Raw genomic sequence first — 21,541 nt, 5'->3', positions numbered from 1 at the left:
TATAGAAACCTATAATAATATATAATGTATAATTCTATAATAAACCTTCCAGTGCTCACTGTTTAGTAATAATAACATTTATATAATACTTTACAATTTGCAAAGCATTTACAAATATCTCATTTGATCCTTACAACAACCCAGATAGGTAGGTGCTATTATTATCTGTGTCTGAGGTGAGATCTGAACACAAGTCTTCCAAAATCAAGGTCCAGTGCTCTGTCCATGGTACCACCCAGCTGTCTATCATCAAAAGGCAGAGACACCAACAGTTTTGTTCTATCACATAGCTGCCCTACATGGCTTTTTTGGCACACTGAAGTCTAGAATCTCATGGATAATTCTCTTATTCCAAGAAATACAGTAGTTCCTAATCCAGGACAACTAAATAATATGTAGCAATTTGGGACAATAATATATTCAAGTAAAAATAAAATACCAAACTTGGTAGCATTGTTCTTCCTTCCTTCTTTGTGACATTCTCATAAATATGTCAAATTCCTAATCACATCCTATAAAGAAAGTTTCCATTGCTATCAAAGAACTCCTTCCCTTTCTGAAATACTTTGCTGCTAAACTCTTTGCCATCTGTCTTGGGTTCCTTTACCACCTCTTCTTTCTCCTTATTTAGCAGCCCATCAGTGTGAGACCCTTCTGGTCGCATTTGATTCCTGGATGAAGATGATATGCTCTGCATTCCTCTATGATCACCCAAGATTACAGCTAGAGCCTTATGCCTCTCCCTCCCTAATATCTGAGATACTTTGTCCCTGACCTTCTGGCTTCTTGGAGTTTTCCAACTCTGAGGATTCTTCTCTTTTTTCTACAAAGCTGAAATATAATTTTGGCTCTTATGACAGAGGTGTGGTAGGGCCTCCTATCCTGATGTTGGCACTGGTCCTGAGACTAGATAACCTGTAGAGGTTGGCAGTGGTAGCTGCTCTTGTAAAGCCAGTTGCATCTATGGATTATGGATGATCCTAGCTTTATTGAGGACCTCCTGATCTTGCTTTATTTCCTGCTTCAGCATGGGAACAAACTTACTCTTTAAAACCTTTCTGATCACATCAGTGCTGATTCCAAAGCCTTCAGCCAATCTGGGAACTGAGCAGTCCTCAGAAAATTCCTTGGGTAATACCAGATCTGCTCCCTGGCATTCCTAGTCAGGACCCTTTGTGGAGCACCTGAGGCTTCTATCTGTCTGCAGATTTTCTGGAATTGAATCTCTTTCTTCTGTTGTTTCAGAGCTCTCTCCAACTCTTGCAGCTCCTGCTCTTGCTCTAGTTCCAAGTCCGAATCCAGGTCATGCTCGAAGTCCCCTAGGCCAGGACCCAGCGTCGGGACGGTCTCGGGTAGCCCCACCACACCATGCACCATGAGCTGAGACCATGCAGTGGCTGCATGGAGCCATGAAGCCACCAAGAAGCTAGAAGCAGCAGCCATGATGCTGGCACAGTGAGAGGAAAAGGAGAAGGAATCACATCTGCACCATCTATGGCTGCTTAGAAAGGACCTCCTTCACTTTTCTTACTAGATTTTCAAAATCCTTCTTGAGCTCCTCCATGGCCTATAACCAATTCATATTTTTCTTGGAAGCTTTTGGTGCAGGAGTTTTGACTTCATTGTCTTCCTCCTGTTCCATGCTTTTATCCTTTTTGTCTCCAAAAAAGGGATTTAAGGTTTGACAGCCATGCTTGCTTTGCTTCCTTTGCTTGCTCACGTTGCCACTCAATTACTTGACTTTTGAGCTTCTTGCCATAGTAGAACACTCCTTCCAGAGAGGAGAGCTTTGTCCCAAATTGCTGGGGTTTTCGCAGCTGCCAGAGCTATTACTTGGCTGCCCTCTCTGAAGCCCCCACAAACTCTAGCACCTGGTCACACACCCCAGGACCTCCACCCAAGACAGGAATCCAGATCCAAGCAGGTTAAAGCAAGAGTGATTAGCCTCTGAATGGTCGCTTGGCCCCCCTATGATCTGCAGGCCAGGAGATCTGCAGCAGCCACATGGAGGTGGTTGCAGGGCCCCACACCTCCACCACTACTCACCCCAGGGGGTAGGGGCTAGACCTTCTCCTCCATCCCCTCCCCCCCTCCCAGTTCCAGCAGAGTGCCACACTGACCTTTTACTTTGTCTTTGGCATTTATGGGTTGATAATTCTGAAAACTGCTACAGCTGCTGGTGATCCACTCTCCCCAAGTCTGCTCCAGCCACTGCTGCTCAGGGCTGCCCTGGGGCTAAAACCTCAGGCTCACTCTGGACTGGGCTTGGCTCCCAGAATGCTGCAATTGACCCTTCCTGTCTGCCTTCCAGGTTGCCTTTAGCAGGAAGTTTGTTTCTCTCTGTCACTTTGTGGGTTCTGTAGCTCTAAAGTTTGTTTAGAGTCATATTTTATAGGTATTTGAGGTGGTTATGGGGGGAGCTCATGGAGTTTTCCTGCTTCTATGCTGCCATCTTGGCTCCAACCCCAGAAGGCAGGAATTTTCATTTAATTTTCAAAGAAGAAACCTTAGATATCACCCAATAAAATGCCTTCATGCAAATGATGAATATCTTTTTGTGCAGAAAAATGAAGTGATTTCTCTTAGGCTGCATAACTAGTGAGTAATAGAGCTGTAATTAAAACCTAGGCTACCTGGCTCCAAGTTCAATGCTATTTGTAACAAACCTTTTCATCAATACTGTGGCAATGGATAGTTTCCCTATATTCTGCTTCAGTCATCTGGACCACATTTGGAGCCCTGTGTTAAGGTGTCACATTTTAGGAAAGAGATTTTCAATGTGGGTTGTGTCAAGAAGGCCACAATGATGATGAAAGGACTGGAGACCATGTGATGGGAGGACCAGCTAAAGGAACTATGTATGTTTAGACTAGACAAAGAGAAGGTTTGATGGTGGGGAGGTAAGGGGTCAGTTGTCTTAGTCATCTTCACTTATTTAGAAGACTGTCATATAAAAAACTTTCTTTTTCATGCAATAGGGGAAAGCTAAGAGGAATGTGAAAGAAGTTGCAGAGATGGATTTTGGCTTAATAAAATTTTGGCTTGAAGAACTTTAACAATCTGAGCAGTTCAAAAGTGGTCTGGGCTGCCACTTCCTTGGAAAGTAAGGGGGTTCCCTTTCCTAGATGTTTTCAAGTGAAGGTTGGCTAACCACTTTTCAAAGGTTATCATAAAGGAGTCTCCTTTTCAAGCACATGTTGGATTAAATAACCTTTGAAATTCCTTCCAATTCAGAGATTATACAATTCTGTGAAGCTTTAGCTCTAATTTCCTTCTTTCAATAAATAAGGGAATAGGTGATTCTAAAGGACATTTCTGGCATGTAAATAGAGTATCTTTGTAGCAACCCTTGTCCCAGAAGTAGCAGTAAAGAAAACAAAAAGTGAAGTCCATTCCCCATTAATCTGTCACTTTCGCTGTCAACCAACCCAATCTAGATTTTATTTTCCTAATTTGAATACATAAATTCATAGTAGAATTGTATTATCCTTCTTCCCCCCCTAATTTATACATATAATACAACCTACTAATTTCTTTCACATTATTTGCTTTGCTTAAACAAAATTCTTCCTATAAACCTCCACTTGTTTTGTTTCTTCCTTTATTCTGTTTTCTTCTTGCCTTACCATGATTTAAACTTGCCAGTGACACCCAGAAACATTAATTGGCTTCATTGGTAACAAGCAAGACTGAGGAGGTGACTGACCCTTAATTTAGCAAGCCCAATCAGAAGGCAGTGTGTGACAGGGGAAAGTATTAGATTTATATATGAACACTTTGGGGGACATGAAATAATAGGAGGGCTCATTGCATATAGAGGAATAAACAAAAAACAAATTGTTTTAGTTCTAAATTTCAGCTCTGCCTCTGGTCCATTCATGTTCTTTTAGACTATCACTGAATATTTTTCAACCTCTTTACTTTGTAGGAACAGAAAGATAAGTAACTTTCTTCTAATACCTATCAGGAGTGGGGAACCTGCAGCCTCTAGGCCACATGTGGCCCTCTGGGCCTCAAATGTGGCCCTCTTGCTGAATCGAAATTTCACAAAACAAATACCCTTAATAAAAGGATTTGTTCTGTAAAACTTGGACTCAAAAAGACCACAACCAAGGACCTAGATGGCCACATGTGGCCTCCAGGCCACAGGTTCCCCATCCCTGAATTAAGTAAGGTATCCTTAGAATATGCTTCAACAATTGTGGCAACAATCCAATGTATTTTTTTTTTACTTTTTGGAGGGCAATGGGGGTTAAGTGACTTGCCCAAGGTCACACAGCTAGTATGTGTTAAGTTTCTGAGGCCAGATTTGAACTCACGTCCTCCTGACTGAACCACCTAGCCACCCCATTCCAATGTATTTTTAATGAAGATTTTATGTTTTTGATTTTCCAGAGATATTTCAGTACTTATATAAGAAGTAGCCAATGTGAAAATAATCTTCCCTTTTAAGTATAAACTATCAGTAATCCTATAATTATGAATATGTTAATAAAATCAACAATTGTTACATAAAATCACTGATACTATGACAGTAACTAACCTTTATTTTTAAGATTTTGAGATTTATAAAGCTCTTTCCAATGAATAATCCTGGGAGTTTAGTGATTATTTTCACCCTCATTTTACAGATGAGGAAGTTAGGGTTCAGAGAAGGCATACCATTAATCTAGGATTAAATGTTAGAGTAGGAACTCAAACTCAAGTTTTGGCTCCTCACTATTTATCTTTCTACTATATTATGCTACCTCAGATTAAAAATAAAAACCTTTAACACATAATATAATTATATTCATTAACTTCCTTTCTTCAATGCCAACCCTCCCCCTTAGGGCATAACAGTTCCAATACTCAGTATCTGCTCAGACAGAGCAGATACTCTTATTCCTTCATTTATTCCAAATAATTGTCTGCCTGATGATCAATTGTTTCTGTTAATTTTTAACCCTATGATGCAGTTTTATTATCATAACAATCTTGTTTTGTCTTCCATTTCCCTATCTGGCAAGTAAAGACTTCATCAGGATTGCAAGACTCTGCAAAGCAAGATCTGGGGAAAGTTTCCATGCAGAAGTCTAATTAGTCAAAGCCTCTGACTGTGCCTTATGAGATAATAATGCATCTAGGAAATTAGAGAAGCTCTAATCATACAGAAGAACAAATGTTAATGGGAAGAACAATTAGTAACTAAACACTGAAGGCTTGGTGTTTTTGATATATCCCTGTGCGGCACATAGTACCTAACATCAGATAATCTCAAGTCTTTGAAAATCACTTAGCCTAATTGTGTCAGTTTTCTAAACCCCTGTTCATCCCCTAGACAGTGGTTCTTTGAAGACTGTGATGCAGCTACATGTGTAAAGGGCAATGGTGAAAAACCTAAGGTCACTCATGTTTTATTGTATTAATGAGTCTGTGCCAGAAAGAATGAGACCATTTTGAATTCCATCAGTGCTTAACAGTATGAAGATAAAGTAGCAGAAAACCTGGCCATTCAGTCAAATAGCCTTTGACGCTATTTTTTTGAGAGGGGAAGGCAAGGCAATTGGGGTTAAGTGATTTTCCAAAGGTCACACAGCTAGAAAATGTCTGGTGTCTGAAGCCAAATTTGAACTCAGGTCCTCCTGACCCCAGGGTTGGTGCTCTCTTCACTGTACCACCTACCTGCTCCCTAATCCTTTGACTTGACAGAGCCATTTGGATTATGCTGAGGATCTTCATAAAACAATATTTGTTTCCTTTGTTTTGTTTTATTTTATTCATTTTCTCTTCTTATTCAATAATATCCCATAATCTTGAAAATGAAAAATAACATTTTTATGTTCTTTCCCTTAAAACATTTTGTAAAGAAAGATTCAATTTTGCCTTTAAACTTTTGGATGATAAATAAATGTCTACAGAATCCAACTTTTCCTGAGGAACCCACACTGATTGAGGCCCTAAATCCGACTTCCCTTTTTACCACCATATGTCAGTATTTTATCAGAAAGATCTATTAATAAAGAAGAGAAGATGGACAAAGAAATCAACTGATGAACCATAATAACCCATTATGGATTCTGAGGGTGGTTCTTTTGATATGGGAACAGTCCTATCTTGAAGCCATCCAGCAGCTCACAGATTTCAAATCAGCACTTGATTATTTTATAATACCCCACCTCTTCAACTGATGTCTCTATGAAATGTTTTTCAAATTGTGAGATATCATAGTACCATATTTCATTTCAAAGTTTCTACTTAACTGTCAATGTAGCCTTTAGGTTTAGAGACTCTTTGAATTGTCAAATATGAGGTACTCAAGGGCATCATGCTTTGCTTTAGAAATGGGTAGAAAATTCTTTTGAGGACATGAATAATCTCCATTTTTGAAAAATGATTAACTTAGAAAGTTGTTTTGGTGTGATACAGTGCAAAGTGGTACAGTGGAAGTCTTTGGAGCCTGAAGATCTGGGTTAAACTCTTAGCTCTTATTTACTGTGTGACTGTAAACAAGTTACATGAATTGTCTTGAGATTCAGTTTTCTCCATCTTTAAATAGAGATGATAAGACCATTTACCTTGATTCAATTCAACAACCATTTAGCAAGAGCCTACTATCTTCTAAGAACAAAGCTAGTTACGAAGGCAAAAATGAAAATGGCCTCTGTTCTCAAGGAGCTTGCACTCTACTACAGGGAAATGTATACACAGATAAGCAAAAAGAGAATACACAACAAGTACATACAATGTAATTTAGCAATGATGTGCTGCCAACTGAGGGTCCAAGAAAGGCCCATGTAAGAGTGGTATTTGAACTAAACTTTGAAGGAAGCTAGGGATTCCAAGAGGCAGAGGGGAAGAGAGAATATTCTAGGCATGGGAAACAATATCAAGTAATGCATACAAATAAGAGACAGAAAATTGTATACATAGTGTCTGGGGGGAAGTGAAAACTTCTCAGAACTTCCCTCTCCCCTCTCCCACCCCTTCACTTCTACTGTTAATCAGCAGCAAGCCCTTTCAGGAGGCTTTCAGATTTCTCTCCTCTGCCGCCCCTCCTCCTGGCCAGCCCTGGTGGAGGACTGCCTAAGCTCACTCCTCCCCATTGCTTTGGGACCCTTTCCCCCCTTGCCTTGCTGTCAATCATCATCCTTGTTCTTTGTAAGCCATAGTGGTGGGTTCCTCTGTTCTTTGCCATTGGGGAAGATTTTCGAACTTGAGCCCAACTCTCAGCCAATGGGAGAAGGGATGGGGAGGGCAGGGTTTGATGACATTAGGGTATAAATTCTTGTTCTGCCTTTTGTAATGTGGCTCTTGCTCATGATCAGTCATGGGGAAGATTGCCCTTTTCTTTCTGGGAAGAGAATAAGTTCACGCTCTTATCCTAAGAAATCTCCGTGTTCTAGATTAAATTTTGGATGAGGTTTTTCATCACAAACAATAGGATAACAAGTAGGTCAGTTTGAATGGACTGTGGATTCTAGGATGGGATATCTGATAGATTTATGGGAAGATATCGGCTAGGTTCCCTAGCTAGATGGTACAGTAGATAGAGTGCCAGGACTGGAGTCAGAAAGACCTGAGTTGAAATTTGGCCTCAGACAGGTACTAGCTGTGTGACCCTGGGCAAGTCACTTAACCCAATTCAGCTCAGTTTCTTCATCTGTAAAATGAGGTGTATGAGAAAATGGCATACTACTCCAGTATCTTTGCTAAGAAAATCCCAAATGGGGTCACGAAGAGTCGAATACATCTGAATGACTGAACAACAATAACAACAACAGGTTCCGTTATTGTGGAGAACATCACTTTGCAAATCATAAATCGTGATCTCAGTGAGAGCTGTTAGTTCTATTGCTTACATTAACAAACTCCCTCCCATGCTACCACTGCCATATATGTGTTGAATTCCCCTAGAAGAATATATGATCCTTTGGGACAGGAAATATTTCACTTTTGTATCTTTTTAAATTGCCAGAGCCTAGCAAAATGTCTGGAACATGATAGGTACTAAATAAATTCTTGCTGATAGATTGACTAAGGACACCTGGATAGTGGCTGTGCTGAGAATCACTGAATCCAGGTCCTCTGACTTCATATATCACTACTTCCCACTGTACTGCATAGCTGATTTTCTACAGACCTCGTTAATCTTCGTTGATGATAGGCTTTAATAATCACAAAGCAGTACTGGATGTCATTAACCAAATAGTTCTCTCTAAGAGATAGTATTCTAAGAGACAATTCTACAGGAATCACAACAGTTAACTAGGATGTATAATAGTAGATGATTTAGCTGGAAAACACATGTTCTATATGGGTTATCTGGGGTAAGTACTTTTTGTCTTTCTGGTACTGATATTCAAATAAAAGTGAAACCTGCCTAGGAAAACCAATCTGAAAATAGTTTTTTTTATCTATTACTGGAAAAGCATCTTCTACCACCTACATGTTACTATTCTAAACCCCTGAAAAAAAGATCCAAATTGAGCCTCAAAAATCTTTTCATTATTTCCTTTCTATTGATTTAAAGAATGGATTCAATATATAAAAACCTGTTCTACTTACAGTCACTTTATAGTAAGAAATGGTCTTATGTATTCAAGAGAGATTATAACTAAAGTAAATTTCAAAGTGTCTTCAACATCCTTTCTTATAGAAACATTAACATAAATGTTGCTGATTCCATATTGCAGAAATTCTGAGCACTACATATTATGATAGAACAATGAGGACATGCAGTCATGTATACATTCTGGGTAAATAACATGAATAAAAAATGAAAATTTGCTGTATTTATTAGCCCCTCTTCCCAAGAGAATGCATTTTCCTCTATTTCATTCCAGAAAATGTTTTTTGGTGAACAAATGTGTAATTTTGTTCATAAAGTGCATAAGTGAATGTGAAAGAAGCAAATAATGCCTATTTATTCAGCTCACACTGACAAACACAGGAGCCTTTTGCAATTTGATTTCTTCAAGCACAACATGCAACCCCATATCTCAGTTCCAGAAGATGTCACTGTATTTTGAATTTAAGCTCTCTTATTTGAGGGAATGTAGATTCTGCACAGTGAGAATGTGTCACTCTTTTCATTTTCTAAATTAGCCTCCAGTCCCAAATGGTCCACTAAATGAGAAAGCCATTGAAGAGAGAGGGGAAAAAAATCAGCAGAGAACAATCTTAGCTTCAGGCCAAGCTCAGCTTTTGTAATACTGCCACATGCGATACATAGTCTGTTGGAGACTAAAAAAGGGCTCCCACGTCAAAGTAGCTACAGGAGATTAGCTATAGTGGAAATGACAATAAATAGAAAGATGCCACACTCAGCAACTCAATGTCCATGAGGTTTCAGGAGTAGGTGGATTCCTGTGCCATCTTGCAAAATCATGAATGCATTTTCTACAGTATATTTCATAACCTGTTCCAAAATGTCAGGAAACCAGAATGAGCTCATTTGCCCTCCCTGAAGAGAGCTGTGTATTTCTTTCATCTGCAAATGTCTGCACAGCATGTGCATAAGTTGTCTTTACAATTTTTTTTTTTGCTGCCAGGGATGCTCATTCAAGTTCTGTGATGTGGAATGATCTGCTGATATTTGTTAAGAGAAGTCCCTGAAAATGGTTAATTATGGGCTCTCTATAGCATGAAGTTGAACTTTAATATAAAGGTTTTGACAGATAGAGCAAACCTGGAACTACTATGTGGCTTGTAAAATGGTTTGGGAAGAAAGCTTTTTGTGTGTGTGTCCCTTGAGTTACCCTTGCTTCCCAACCCCACCCACCACAAAGAAGTAAGAAAAAAATTCTGTGGATTATGTTATCTTTTAATTTCTTACATTACTCATCATAAATTATAATTAGGTTTGATTTGACTTTTAAAATTATTTTATCTTTTTATGATGTAGAAATTTGACACTATAAAGTAGATGGAGGATAATTGCTGAAAGTTTATAGGAATTTAACAACTTTATCTAGTAGGCTAATTAAAAAAATCAAAAGAGATTTTTTAAATCTTCAACTGAGTAAAGCATCCAAACAGATTAGATGACAAAATTTGGTTCCAGAGTATAAAAGGCTAGTTTAAGATTCATATAGCTGAGCATGGAGACATGGACAGCTAAGTGGTTCCTGGGCAGTAAACATTTGATTACCAATATGTTATAATCTTGAAAGTATTATATAAATGTGAGTTATAAGGAAGATTATTTGTTGTTTATCCAAGCTACAAATGACACCAGCAATGTCCTATATTTAGTCTATACCTACCTAACTCTCCACTCTTCTCAGTGGTTATCCACTAGAGTTGCTGAAAGCACATTATCCACTAATGGTGAAAGCAAATGACAGGGTTTGGGGGTGGGTGGGAAAGGGTTAGACAATAATGGAGGGCTCTTTGGGGTGCCTTCTTTTCCCCTATAGAGCAGGGTTGGCTGAGGATATCAGAAGAGTATGGGTATACAGTGTTCAAGGAGTAAGAAGTGGGAAGAAATACATGGACAAAGCAATTAAACAAGGATTTGGGGAAATTACTATTTTCATAAATGGTAAAAAAAATGGAATATTTTAATGGTGTAATCTGGATTTCTTTGAGATGTAGAAAAATTCATGAAGAACACTGAAATTCTATGGGTTAGAAGAGAACCTATTAGATTACTGGGTGACTTGCTTTGTGATTAGGAGAATGAGCTTTGGGACTCTGAGATGAAGTGGTTGGGAATGAGATTTGGTTTCCATTGGAGTTCCATTAGAACAGAGTGATAGTGAATGTTCGGAATGAAAACTAAACCTGAGTACCAATGTGGTAAGAGCTCTTTACAAATTGCTACAAAAGTTTGTGCTTGGAATGGGCTAAAACTGAGAACCAGAAAAAAAACAAACCTGAAGGTGAACTCTATCCTCAATCTCCTTGAAAGCAACATTTTTTACAATTTTCTCTTCTTTTTAATATATTGTTGATGAACATTGATTTATATGATATTTTAAAAAGTTATTTTACTATTAATGTAAAACTATAGGTAGCTATATGTGATATGATTTGTGTTTTTTTGTGAATAAGGGATTGAAATAGAGGAGGCCAATGAATGTTTGTGGTACTCAGAACTAAAAAGGACGAAGGTTTGAATCCCAGTGAAAAAAATGCTTTATTTTTTAATCCTGGGGGTGACTGGTATGAAATAATCATGAGAGAATATTATAGTTAATCTCTTATTAAAATAATAACTCATAAGCCCCTCAATAACAGAGAAAGAAAGAATATGTAACTTGAGACCAATCATATTTCTAAGCTATCAACTCTTAAGGAAACAGATTGTTATAATGGGGCAAGCATCTTAAAATTTATATTTCCTGCTTCCCTTTCCAAGGCAGTTCAAAGATTTGCAACTACTTGGGAGTGAGGACCAAAAGAAAGTCAAACCCAGGGGATTGGCTGATGGTAAAAATTGGGAAATAATTTGACCTGCCTACATTCTAAAATTGAGTGTTGTATTGATTGCAAAACTGAGTGAGTGCATATTAGTGAGGATTGCTTTTTTCATTTTTTATATAGCCAACCTTACCAGACAGTGGTTTGGGGGGAAAGAAGGGAATGATAAATTATTACTAGAAATTTGTCCATTGTGTGATCCAGTTTTAGAAGATTGCATTCTCTCTAATATGAAGAAAGGATGGTAATATCTCATTATCTCATAGGGAAGGAGAACCAGATTGATGGTAGCAGACATCTGAACCCTCTAACTAATGGTAGAAGTATATTATTCCTAATATCATCCCTGATTATGACCAACCAACCCTCTATTATGTTCCTGAAATTGTGCCTACCTTAAATAGTGACCTTCATAATTAAAGGTATACCAAACACCACATGACAGAGGACTGTGATTTCTAGGTAAATACAAAAATGTAGCTTCTGGGAAGCTGATAGAACGTTTTTCATGAAGCTTTGGAAAGTATATGAATAATTGATGTTTGGGGGCAAGACCAGGATTGTTTTTGCTTTTACAACCAGTGTTTGATATGTATCAGTAGGGATGTTGTGAAGCTCAAAGAGATAACAGAAGTTAAGCACTTTATAAACCTTAAAGTGCTATGTAAATGCCAAGTATATTATTACTATTAATAATAATAATAATAACCATAATAACCTCCTTTTATCAGGTCTCTAGTCTGGTGATAATGCCATGTCCTGAGCCTTCTGGTATAGTCCTACTGAGCTCAAACCATGTGTGTGGTAAATTTTTAATGAGGGGAGGATGTATGAACACATACTTCTAAATGAAATCTGCATTATTCACATTTAAGTCTAGACAATCAACAAAACAATAAATCTAACCATGATTTATTGTGGTTGCAGATTCTTGAAGTATAAATGTTAATTAGAGTTTTCTTCAGCTGACCCCTACATATCAAGCACTTGAGAAATGCTATGTTGGTGTTTGTTATCCTTCTAAAAATGTGTGATTTGTTTTGTGATTTTCCCTTTTCTCTTGTGTGGCTCAAGAGATCATTTACAAATTTGGTAAAATGTTTCTCAAGAAAATACTTACAAAAATATGAAATGCAAGAAGAGCAACCTTAAATGAGAAGTGGTGTCTAGAAAGTGAGATTGTGGGACACCTTCCAAGGTCATTTTGAAAATATGTAAATATGGAGGGTAAAAATGCATATCTGTCATAGGTAGTCTTAGAACATAATCCTACAGGACAGGCACCATATCATATGCACCATTTCCCCAGCGCCTAGCACATTGTGGGCGCTCAATAAATATTAATTAACAAAGTCAGGAAGTATTGGCAAAAAATAAATGTGGACTCCACAAGGAATCAATAATTTTGTTTATCCTTTAACATTTATTGAGGGTCAACAACATGCTTTCCATATCCTATTTTTTCATATCCCATCTCAACACAACGAAAACACTTATGCTATTTACAATATCCAAGGGAAATTTGATTTACATTTTTTACAGAAAGACTAATAATGGTAATTATTTAAGCTACTACATAGTATTATGCAAAACATTCAAATACATTGTGTGTCTCTAAACACCTTTATATTTACTTTATTTCAGAATTTAGTTTTGGCTATTGATCTTTTAAAATTTCACTTTGATACACAAATATACAACATTCATTATTCATTCCCAAAGAAGTGACAACCATTCTTAGCATCCACTTGAAAAAGGGCAAGGCATTCTAGTTTTTAGTGTGTTTTCAGGAGAATGTTACAACAGTGTCAGAGGACAGCAATGGCTATACATAGCATGCCATGACATTGAGATTTCATGCACTGTTTATGATGACTTGAGGAGAGTACCTTTGGCTACAAGTACCATAGCTTACAATGCCACATCACATAAGGAAAAGAGCAGAATCTTTTAAGTATTTTACTATAAGGGACACCAAGGGTCTTTATATTAAGCAACTTTAAAAGTCGTTCATGTCAAACTTAAAAAGCACTATGCTTGCGTATTCATATAATTTCAGAGGAGCAAAAAAATTAAGCTGATATAATAAGTGACATATATAGCCTTCTCTCCTTTTTATAAAATGTAATATTAGATTAGAGTAAGAAAAGTCTGGGAACACCTCCTTCTTTTAACAATTACTAGTTGTATATATGATCAAAAACAAATCATTCAACCTCTATGTAAAGCAATACTGTATCAACTATGTCAAAAATGTGTTGATGTCAATATCAGTAAAGGGAGTTTCCTATCCATGGATCCTTTTTGTATTATGGGAATTTCTAATGAATCTGTTGTTGACAGTGTAATTGACCAAAATAATAAAATGTTATCTTTTTTTTTCTTTTAGTCTGGAAGTTTTCATTTTAGTTCAGTGAACATATATTTATAAATTCACCATAATAGAACCCAACACAGTCAAACCATGAAGTACAATCCATTTTTCTTAATCTATTGCACCTATACAAACAGGTAATCTTAATTGTTAAGCTAGATAGTGATAAACTGTAGTGATTGTTTTTGTCACTTTTCGGTTAATTTGATTGGTGGTCTCTGAATCATCTAAGTCTAATTGCCTTGCCCTAGTAACTCACACGTAGTAGGTGTTAACAAGTGTTTGGGGAACTGAACTGACTTAATAGAGAAAGTGCAAGTCATGGTACCACTCCTTTCTTTTGTATTTGATGTTAGTAATCATTTAGTTTTAGAACTGGGAGATATCTTTAATATTATCTAGATTCCTGTATATTTGGTAAATGGGAGATTGGGGTCCTGGTCTGATTTATCTACATTTAGATAATGACATTAATCAAATTAATTCAGTTAATTTTCATTATTTTTTTCATAATGAGAATTTAGAGGGGGGCAGAGAAGAGGTTGTCAATTACCCCAAGCATTTCCCTCACCCATATATCTCAATTTCTTTATATAAATAATGTTATTCTTTCCTCTCAATATTTTGCTTTGCTGAAAACTCAGGGAAATGACATAATGTAATAATTCTGGCTTTACTATCCTTGATAACAGGCAGCTAGGTGGTACAGTGGATAAAATGCTGGGAATGGAGTCAGGAAGACCTGAGTTTAAATCCAGCCTCAGCCACTTTCTAGTTGTGTGACCTTGAACAAGTTACTCAACCCTTGTTTGCTTTAGTTTCCTCATCTGCAAAATGAGCTGAAGAAGAAAATGGAAAATCACTCCAGTATCTTTGCCAAGAAAACTCCAAATGGGGTCACAGAGTCAGACACAACTGAAACATGACTAAACAACAACATCCTTGATAATAAATTAATATTTGCACATTAAAGATTTACTAAATGGCAGTGACTCCTTTAGTTACAATGTGATTTGACAGAGCAGTAAGTAGAAAAATAAAGATCCCCTATACCTCTTCCTTCCTTCAATACTTTGTCCCTAGGTACAGTGAAAGACTACTTTAAATAACATGTATATTTCTCAGTAAGAGAGGGTTGAAAATAACAAAGAAAGGCTGTTCAAGATATATATGTAAAGATAAGGAAGACAAATTATTTGAATGTGATTTAAAATGTTTTAATTTATAAAAATAATTCCTTTGTAATTTCAGGTTTGTTCTAAGGAAAAAAGATGGTGGCATAGTGCTTAAAATGCCTGATCATTTCTCTGGATTCACCCACATGGTTAGACATCCCTGAAAGGCTGATAATCCCAGTGGGAACAGAAGAGAGAACTCAGTGGATGAAGAACATAAGAATAAGTTCCTGAACCCTAATCTACCCAAGTCACTGGTAAGGAAACTGCCACCCCTTTTAGAATGCTTTGTCTGACCAGGCACAGATAAAATACCCTCCATTTAGAGAAACCTTATGAAGGGAGGGGGAATTAAGGAGGAGAATTGCAAATGGAAATATTTTTCTTCTTAAAAGATAGGGATGGAAAAATACACAAGGGGAAGGGCATAGAAATAAATGTGGTAAATCCAAAGCAATATAATTCATTGAGCTTTATGAAATATAACTTACCAATTTAGAATAAGATATACAATTACTCCTTTCACTTTGTGACATTACCCATCATAGCTTCAATATGTTACAGTTGGCATAAGTGCTTGCTAATTGATTACTCTGGATTTATTCTGAAAAAAAGGCAATTGATACTGTATTTTTTAAATTTAAAAACATGACTTGTATTGAGAGAAAATTGAAAAGTAGCTCATGTCAAAATGTGGTGGAACATAATAACAAAATGAGCCCTCAAATCGGAAAACCAGAATTTAAGTGGTGATTTTGCCACATCAGCTATGTGACCTTGGATAAGTCTAGTAAGTAAGCAAAAGCCAAAGGAAAAATTTGAACCCAGATCTTCTCTAATCTTAGGACAATGTTCTATCAATTTTGTCACACTGTTTCATATACATATGTATGATTCTCTTAACAGTTATGTAGCCCAGGCCCCTCATTTTAAAAATGAGAAAACTGAGTCCCAGAGAGGTTAAATAATTAGCTCAAGATCATATAAGTAAACTGAGTCAGAGTTAGAACCCATCTTCTCTTGCTCCAAATCCAACATCCTTTTCATGGTAGTAGCTAAAATTATATCTGAAATCCTTGAAGTAACTGTTCTGTACCTAGCAACATTCAGTACAAAATATCTCTAATTACCTGGTTATACCAAAAACCAAAACCAAAAAATAAAAATAGTCTTTAACATATCACCTTAAGAGTAAGGATTGCATTGCTATGTTACTATGCATGGCATGCCATTATGTAATGTTCTATCAAGTAAGCACAATTGTTCCATGATGACCATCTATGGGTTTTCAATTAAATCTCTTCCTGACCAACAAGGATAACTAGGTGGCAAAACAGATACAGCACAAGACCTGAAATCAGGAAGACCTGAGTTCAAATTTGGCCCTGGGCAAGTCATTTAACCCTGTCTGTCTCAGTGTCCTCATCTATAAAGTGAGCTGGAGAAGGAAATGGCAAATCTCTCCAGTATCTTTGTCTAGAAAATTCCAATGGGGTCTCACAGAGTCAGACATGACTAAAACAACTGAACAGCAATGATCAAGTATAGGTGATATTCAGTCTTCCCCCATTAGAAGTAGACAATCTAGCCTAGAAAGCATGTAATACCAGCCTTTCCCACACATTCTAAGATAAAAATTTTATTGTATAGGTATTTTACTTCTCTGATTATGTTTCTCTTTATTTTAATAAGAATAGAATATGAGGTATTTTTTCCTGCCTGAAAATTAAAATGTATTACTATGAAGCAAACACAACTAACTCCAACTCTAAAGAAAGTTTAAGGCCTCTGATTTTATGCAAGTCATCTACTATTACAAAAGGACAAAAGGTCCATATCAAGGATCAAATGACATAATGCATGAAAAGTGGTTCACAAACCTAAAATCACTATGTAACTGTATGTTATTATAACTGTCATCAAAATAGAATATGAAATAATTTAAAAAATAAAACTCTATGTGGGACGATTACTGGAGTTTGGAACGAGCCTGGATTGTAATATGTTTGTAATAGTGGATTCAGTGTGAGAGGGCCTAGGTTCATGGTCAGGTTTTCTCAGAGATATTTTTTCATGTGTTCTTAGAGACAAAGTAATACCTTAGTGACATTTAATTTCATTCCTCATTTGTAAAATGGGGAAATAACCATTCTGCTTATCTCACAGAATAGTTTCAAGGAAGTTAAAAGTAAATAATATGAGTAAGCAATTTATAAACACTATCTGAATATAAATATATGTAAGTATATATATCAAGTAAGCACAATATATAAGTATATATTTGTATACTTATATACATTTAAATTCAGATAGTATATATATATATATATATATATATATACATATACTTTGAGATATTAGGATCCTAGTCCACTTCCTTCATTTTGCAAATTAGTAACTGAGGACCACAGAAGTTCAGTGCTTTGCCTAAAATGAAATAGGCAATAAGTTACCAAGGCAAGATTTTAACCCAAATTTCCTAAATTCTATCCAGATTCAGTTCTGTTTCCAGAGTACCTCTTTTATAATTATTTTTACTGATTATTCCAAATAGTATTTTTCAGTAGTCTCCAACAAGGAAATAAGGCATAATTAATGACACTCAAAATATCAGAATATGAAAATATGAATATTCCTTATTAATAAATGCTCTTACATAATTTTATGAATATAATATTAATAATAAAAATAATATGAATTGCTAGCATTTTCATAGTGTTTTAAGGTTTTCAAAGCACTTTTCAGACATTATCTCTTTTGATCTTCACAACAATCCTGAGAAATAAATGCTATTGTTATCTTTATTTTTATAATGAGGAAACTAAGGCAAACAAGAGTGTAAGTGACTTGCTCAAGATAATACAGTTAATGAATTGTGAGGAAGCATTTGAACTCAGGTGTTCCTGACTCTAACCTGCTCGATATCTTATGTTCACGAAAACACTTTTCCATTTTCATCTTATAAATTAATTAAGCACATCATATAATAAAAAAATCACATCATTAAGAGAGGATAATTATAATGAAGTTGTCTCTAACAAGAAAGATCTAGTTTTTAATGTTCATTTTTCATTATCAGCAAATATTCAAAGACTTTCCCTACATAGAGAAACATATTCCATTCAAAGCCCTAAGTGACAGATAGTATACAGAGATCAATGGTCCTTGATTATTCTACTTATTTTGAAATTTTTCTTCATGGTGATATCAATGTTAAGAATTATAGATTTTAAAAGTGTGTGTTTTCTATGTGCTATGACAGAAAGATCCTTGTGCTTGGACACAAGAAACCTAGCTTCTGGTGTCCAGTCTGTTCCTAAATAGTTGCCTACCACCAACTTAAAATTTTGAGTTGTTCATTTCAAGTTAGAGGAATGGTATTGACATGCCAGTTGTAATCCTTAATACTTATGTGTGTCTTGGTAAGTCATTTAACTCTCTGGGACTTGATTTCTTCACATGTAAGGTGAGGAAGTTAGGCTATATCAGTGGTTCCCAATGGTTTTTGTTCTTGGAACTCTTGTCAACAAGAACAACAATAAAATGTGTTTATGCTCCCACTACTCATAATATTCTACAATTCGTTACTATTTAAGAAGTTGCTAAATAATTTTTAGCATGATCTACTTGGGCCGTTTTTGTGAGTTCCAAAAGGGTTCCCACTAAATGGGGATCACTGTATTACATGATTGGTCTCTTCCAACTGTAAGTCATATAACTTCAGGCAAATTATTTAATTTCTCTGAATCTCAGTTTTTATTTTCCATGAAATTTGGGGGCTAAATTAATTGTGTTTAAAGGTCTCGTCTACTTTGTATATCTTGACTTTGCACTTTAATTACAAACCCAATTTGGAAGATGACTTATTTTTTGGTTCAATCCTGACAAAATCAGTGAAAACAGTAACATAATTTCATTGGTAACTGACACTAAATGTAGTGGCACAGTCTTCTTATAATTTCTCCTTATCGAGTTTTGTCTCTGCTGAGTGACATGATTTCTTTAGTGTAAAGACCACTAAAATTCAGAATAAATTTAAATGCATGATAAATACTAAGAAAAACCAACAGGGCTTCCTTAAGAAGAAAGGTCTAAGGACAGATTGGTTTATCACTTGGAGCAAATTGGGTCATTATAACAGATGACAGAGAATTGGCAAAACTACTTGACACATAGTTCACTTCTACTCTCTTTTCCAAGATGGTTGGGAGGAAAGAGAGAGAGAGAGGGAGAGAAAGTGGGAGAGAGAAAAAGAAAGAGATTGACCATCACAGAATCAAAATGGTGTATAGAAAATTAGAAATCAAGATGAATAAAGAGATGGCAAGAGAACATTTGGATTCTTTCAATGATTTTAGGTCACAAGGCCTGAATGAACTTCAAGAAGATAATGTGGTATAGTGGTAAGATCACCAAATTTAGATTATGAGTCACAGAATATGAGTTTCAGACTCATCTCAGAAATTTACTTTATGTGTACCCTTAGTTTAGTCCCTTAAAATTTCTAAGGTTTAGATTTCCTATCCTTGCAGTAAGGATGCTACTAACACCATTGACAGCACAAGGTTGTTGTAAAGATAAAATTAGGAAATGTTTAAAAATACATATACATATATATACACATATGTCTTCATTTTATAAGCAATGAGAATAAACCTTATAATACTGAAATAACTTGTAGATGTTTCATTTTTTGTATATCAAACATGTAGCATAGTTATTGGTAGTACTTAATAAATATTATTTAAATTAAAAATACAGTAGGTACTTAATAAATGTATGTTGGTTGATTGATTGATTAATTGATCACTGAGCTATTAGCAGTATAGCACAATAGAAAAAAAAGTGCTGAAACTGAAGTCAGAGATTCTGGGTTCAGATCCTACCTCTGATACTTAGCCTCTTCATCTTTTTCATTTTTAAAATGAGGGGGTTGATACAGATAGATGGCCACAAAGGTCTTTTCAAGCTCTAAATCAATGAACCTATGAATATATGCTAGATTAACATCATGTCCTTTTTATGACAATGTTCTAGAATAGAAGATTAGGGAAATTATGTATGTATTACCTGGATATCAGCAAGGCATTTGATAGAATGTCTCTTGGGCAGCTAGGTGGCCAAGTGGCTAGAGTCCTGGGCCTGAAGTCAAGAAGACTCATCTTCCTGAGTTAAAATCTGGCCTGAGACACTTATTAGCTGTGGGATCCTGGGCAAGTCACTTAACCCTGTTTGCCTCAGTTGATTTGTAAAATGATCCGGAGAAGGAAATGGCAAACCACTCCATTATCTTTGCCAAGAAAACACCATATGGGGCCATAAGGAATAAGACACGACTGAATCAAGTGAACAACAACTCTTGATATACTTGTGGATAAGAGGGAGAAGTGGACTGAATGGTGATATAGTTAGAGTGATATAAATGGTTATAAACTTGTTGAAAGATTGTCCCCCAAAAGCTGTGATCGATGGATCTATGTCAATATGTCTTTAGTAGAGTGTCATGAGATTATGTCTTCCACTCTCTTGGCCATGTTCTTTCCAATACTTTTGTTACCAAAGAAGTGAATAAAGGCATAGGAGTCATACTTTTCAAATTACACAATGAACAGCACAGATACAGTGATTTCTCACATGTTGGGTAATAAAATTACAACAAGAGAGACAGAGTGTAAGATAGAAAACTGGGTTAAAAGCCATGACATGGTAGAAATTCTGCCTCTGAAAAATACTAGTTCTACCACTGAGTAAGTAAATTAACATTTCAGCAACCCTGGAAACACTACAACTATATGCTGTAGAATACTTCTAAATTGTATTAATAGAGGGTTTTTTTTACTACAGGTCTAAACAAAAAAAGAAATATATCTCCACTGGCTAAAATTACACACTATATCTATAAGATGAAATTTCACAGAGATTTGCCAAACTCGGATCTTTCTGTGTTTAAAAATCAGCATTTAAAAGAGGAGGAGATATGGCTAATAATATCATATGCAAAACCCCTGGAGATTTTAGTGAGCTTTCAAGTTCAACATATATTAATGCAGTATGAAATGTCAACCCAAAAGCTAATGTAAAGTTAGGCTACATAAACGGATAAATAATATTCAGAACTAGAAACATTATAGTCCCATGCTTCCATGGTCAGACCACATCTGGAGTGTTATTTTCAGTTCTGGGCACTACATTTTAAAGACATTGGCATGGTAGAAAGACTCTGGAAAAGCCCAGTCAGTTATGAGCCATTGTCTAAAACCATGAAATATGAAGATTGGTTGAAAAAATGGGAGCATTTAACTAGAGAGAACACTTGGGCACATGGAACATGGGAGAAGTCAATAAGTCAATAAATATTTATTATGCACTTACTATGTGCCAGAGACTGTACTAAGTACTGATAATATAAAAAGAAACAAAAAGAAAGATAAAATAAAAGCCAGTCCTTGAACATAGTACCTGATTCAAGTATTTAAAGGGCAGTCATATAATGGTATTACTTTTATTCTTCTTGGCCCTAGTGGGCAGAATAACAACCAATGGGGTTGAACTTAAAGAAAAAAAAAACAATCGGGTACCATGCCAG

General features: G+C 36.0%; 2 protein-coding genes across 37 annotated transcripts in view; both read right to left on the bottom strand.

Annotated features, from left to right (window-relative positions):
• Nucleotides 1-21,541, bottom strand: part of TRDN (triadin) — a 565,674-nt gene that overhangs the window by 151,705 nt on the left and 392,428 nt on the right. The gene's annotated exons all lie outside the window — the stretch shown is intronic.
• On the bottom strand, nt 393-1,633 carry NGRN (neugrin, neurite outgrowth associated). The gene is given in 2 exon segments (XM_069076921.1): nt 393-1,131; nt 1,134-1,633. Coding segments are annotated over 2 exon segments (936 nt in total). The 5' UTR covers nt 1,444-1,633; the 3' UTR covers nt 393-505.

Source organism: Petaurus breviceps, unplaced genomic scaffold (genome assembly GCF_028583685.1).
Source record: "Petaurus breviceps papuanus isolate PSGF00001 unplaced genomic scaffold, PetGlider_PUasm1.0 90977, whole genome shotgun sequence".
NCBI classification, from domain to species: domain Eukaryota; kingdom Metazoa; phylum Chordata; class Mammalia; order Diprotodontia; family Petauridae; genus Petaurus; species Petaurus breviceps.
This window is presented reverse-complemented; position numbering and strand designations above follow the sequence as displayed.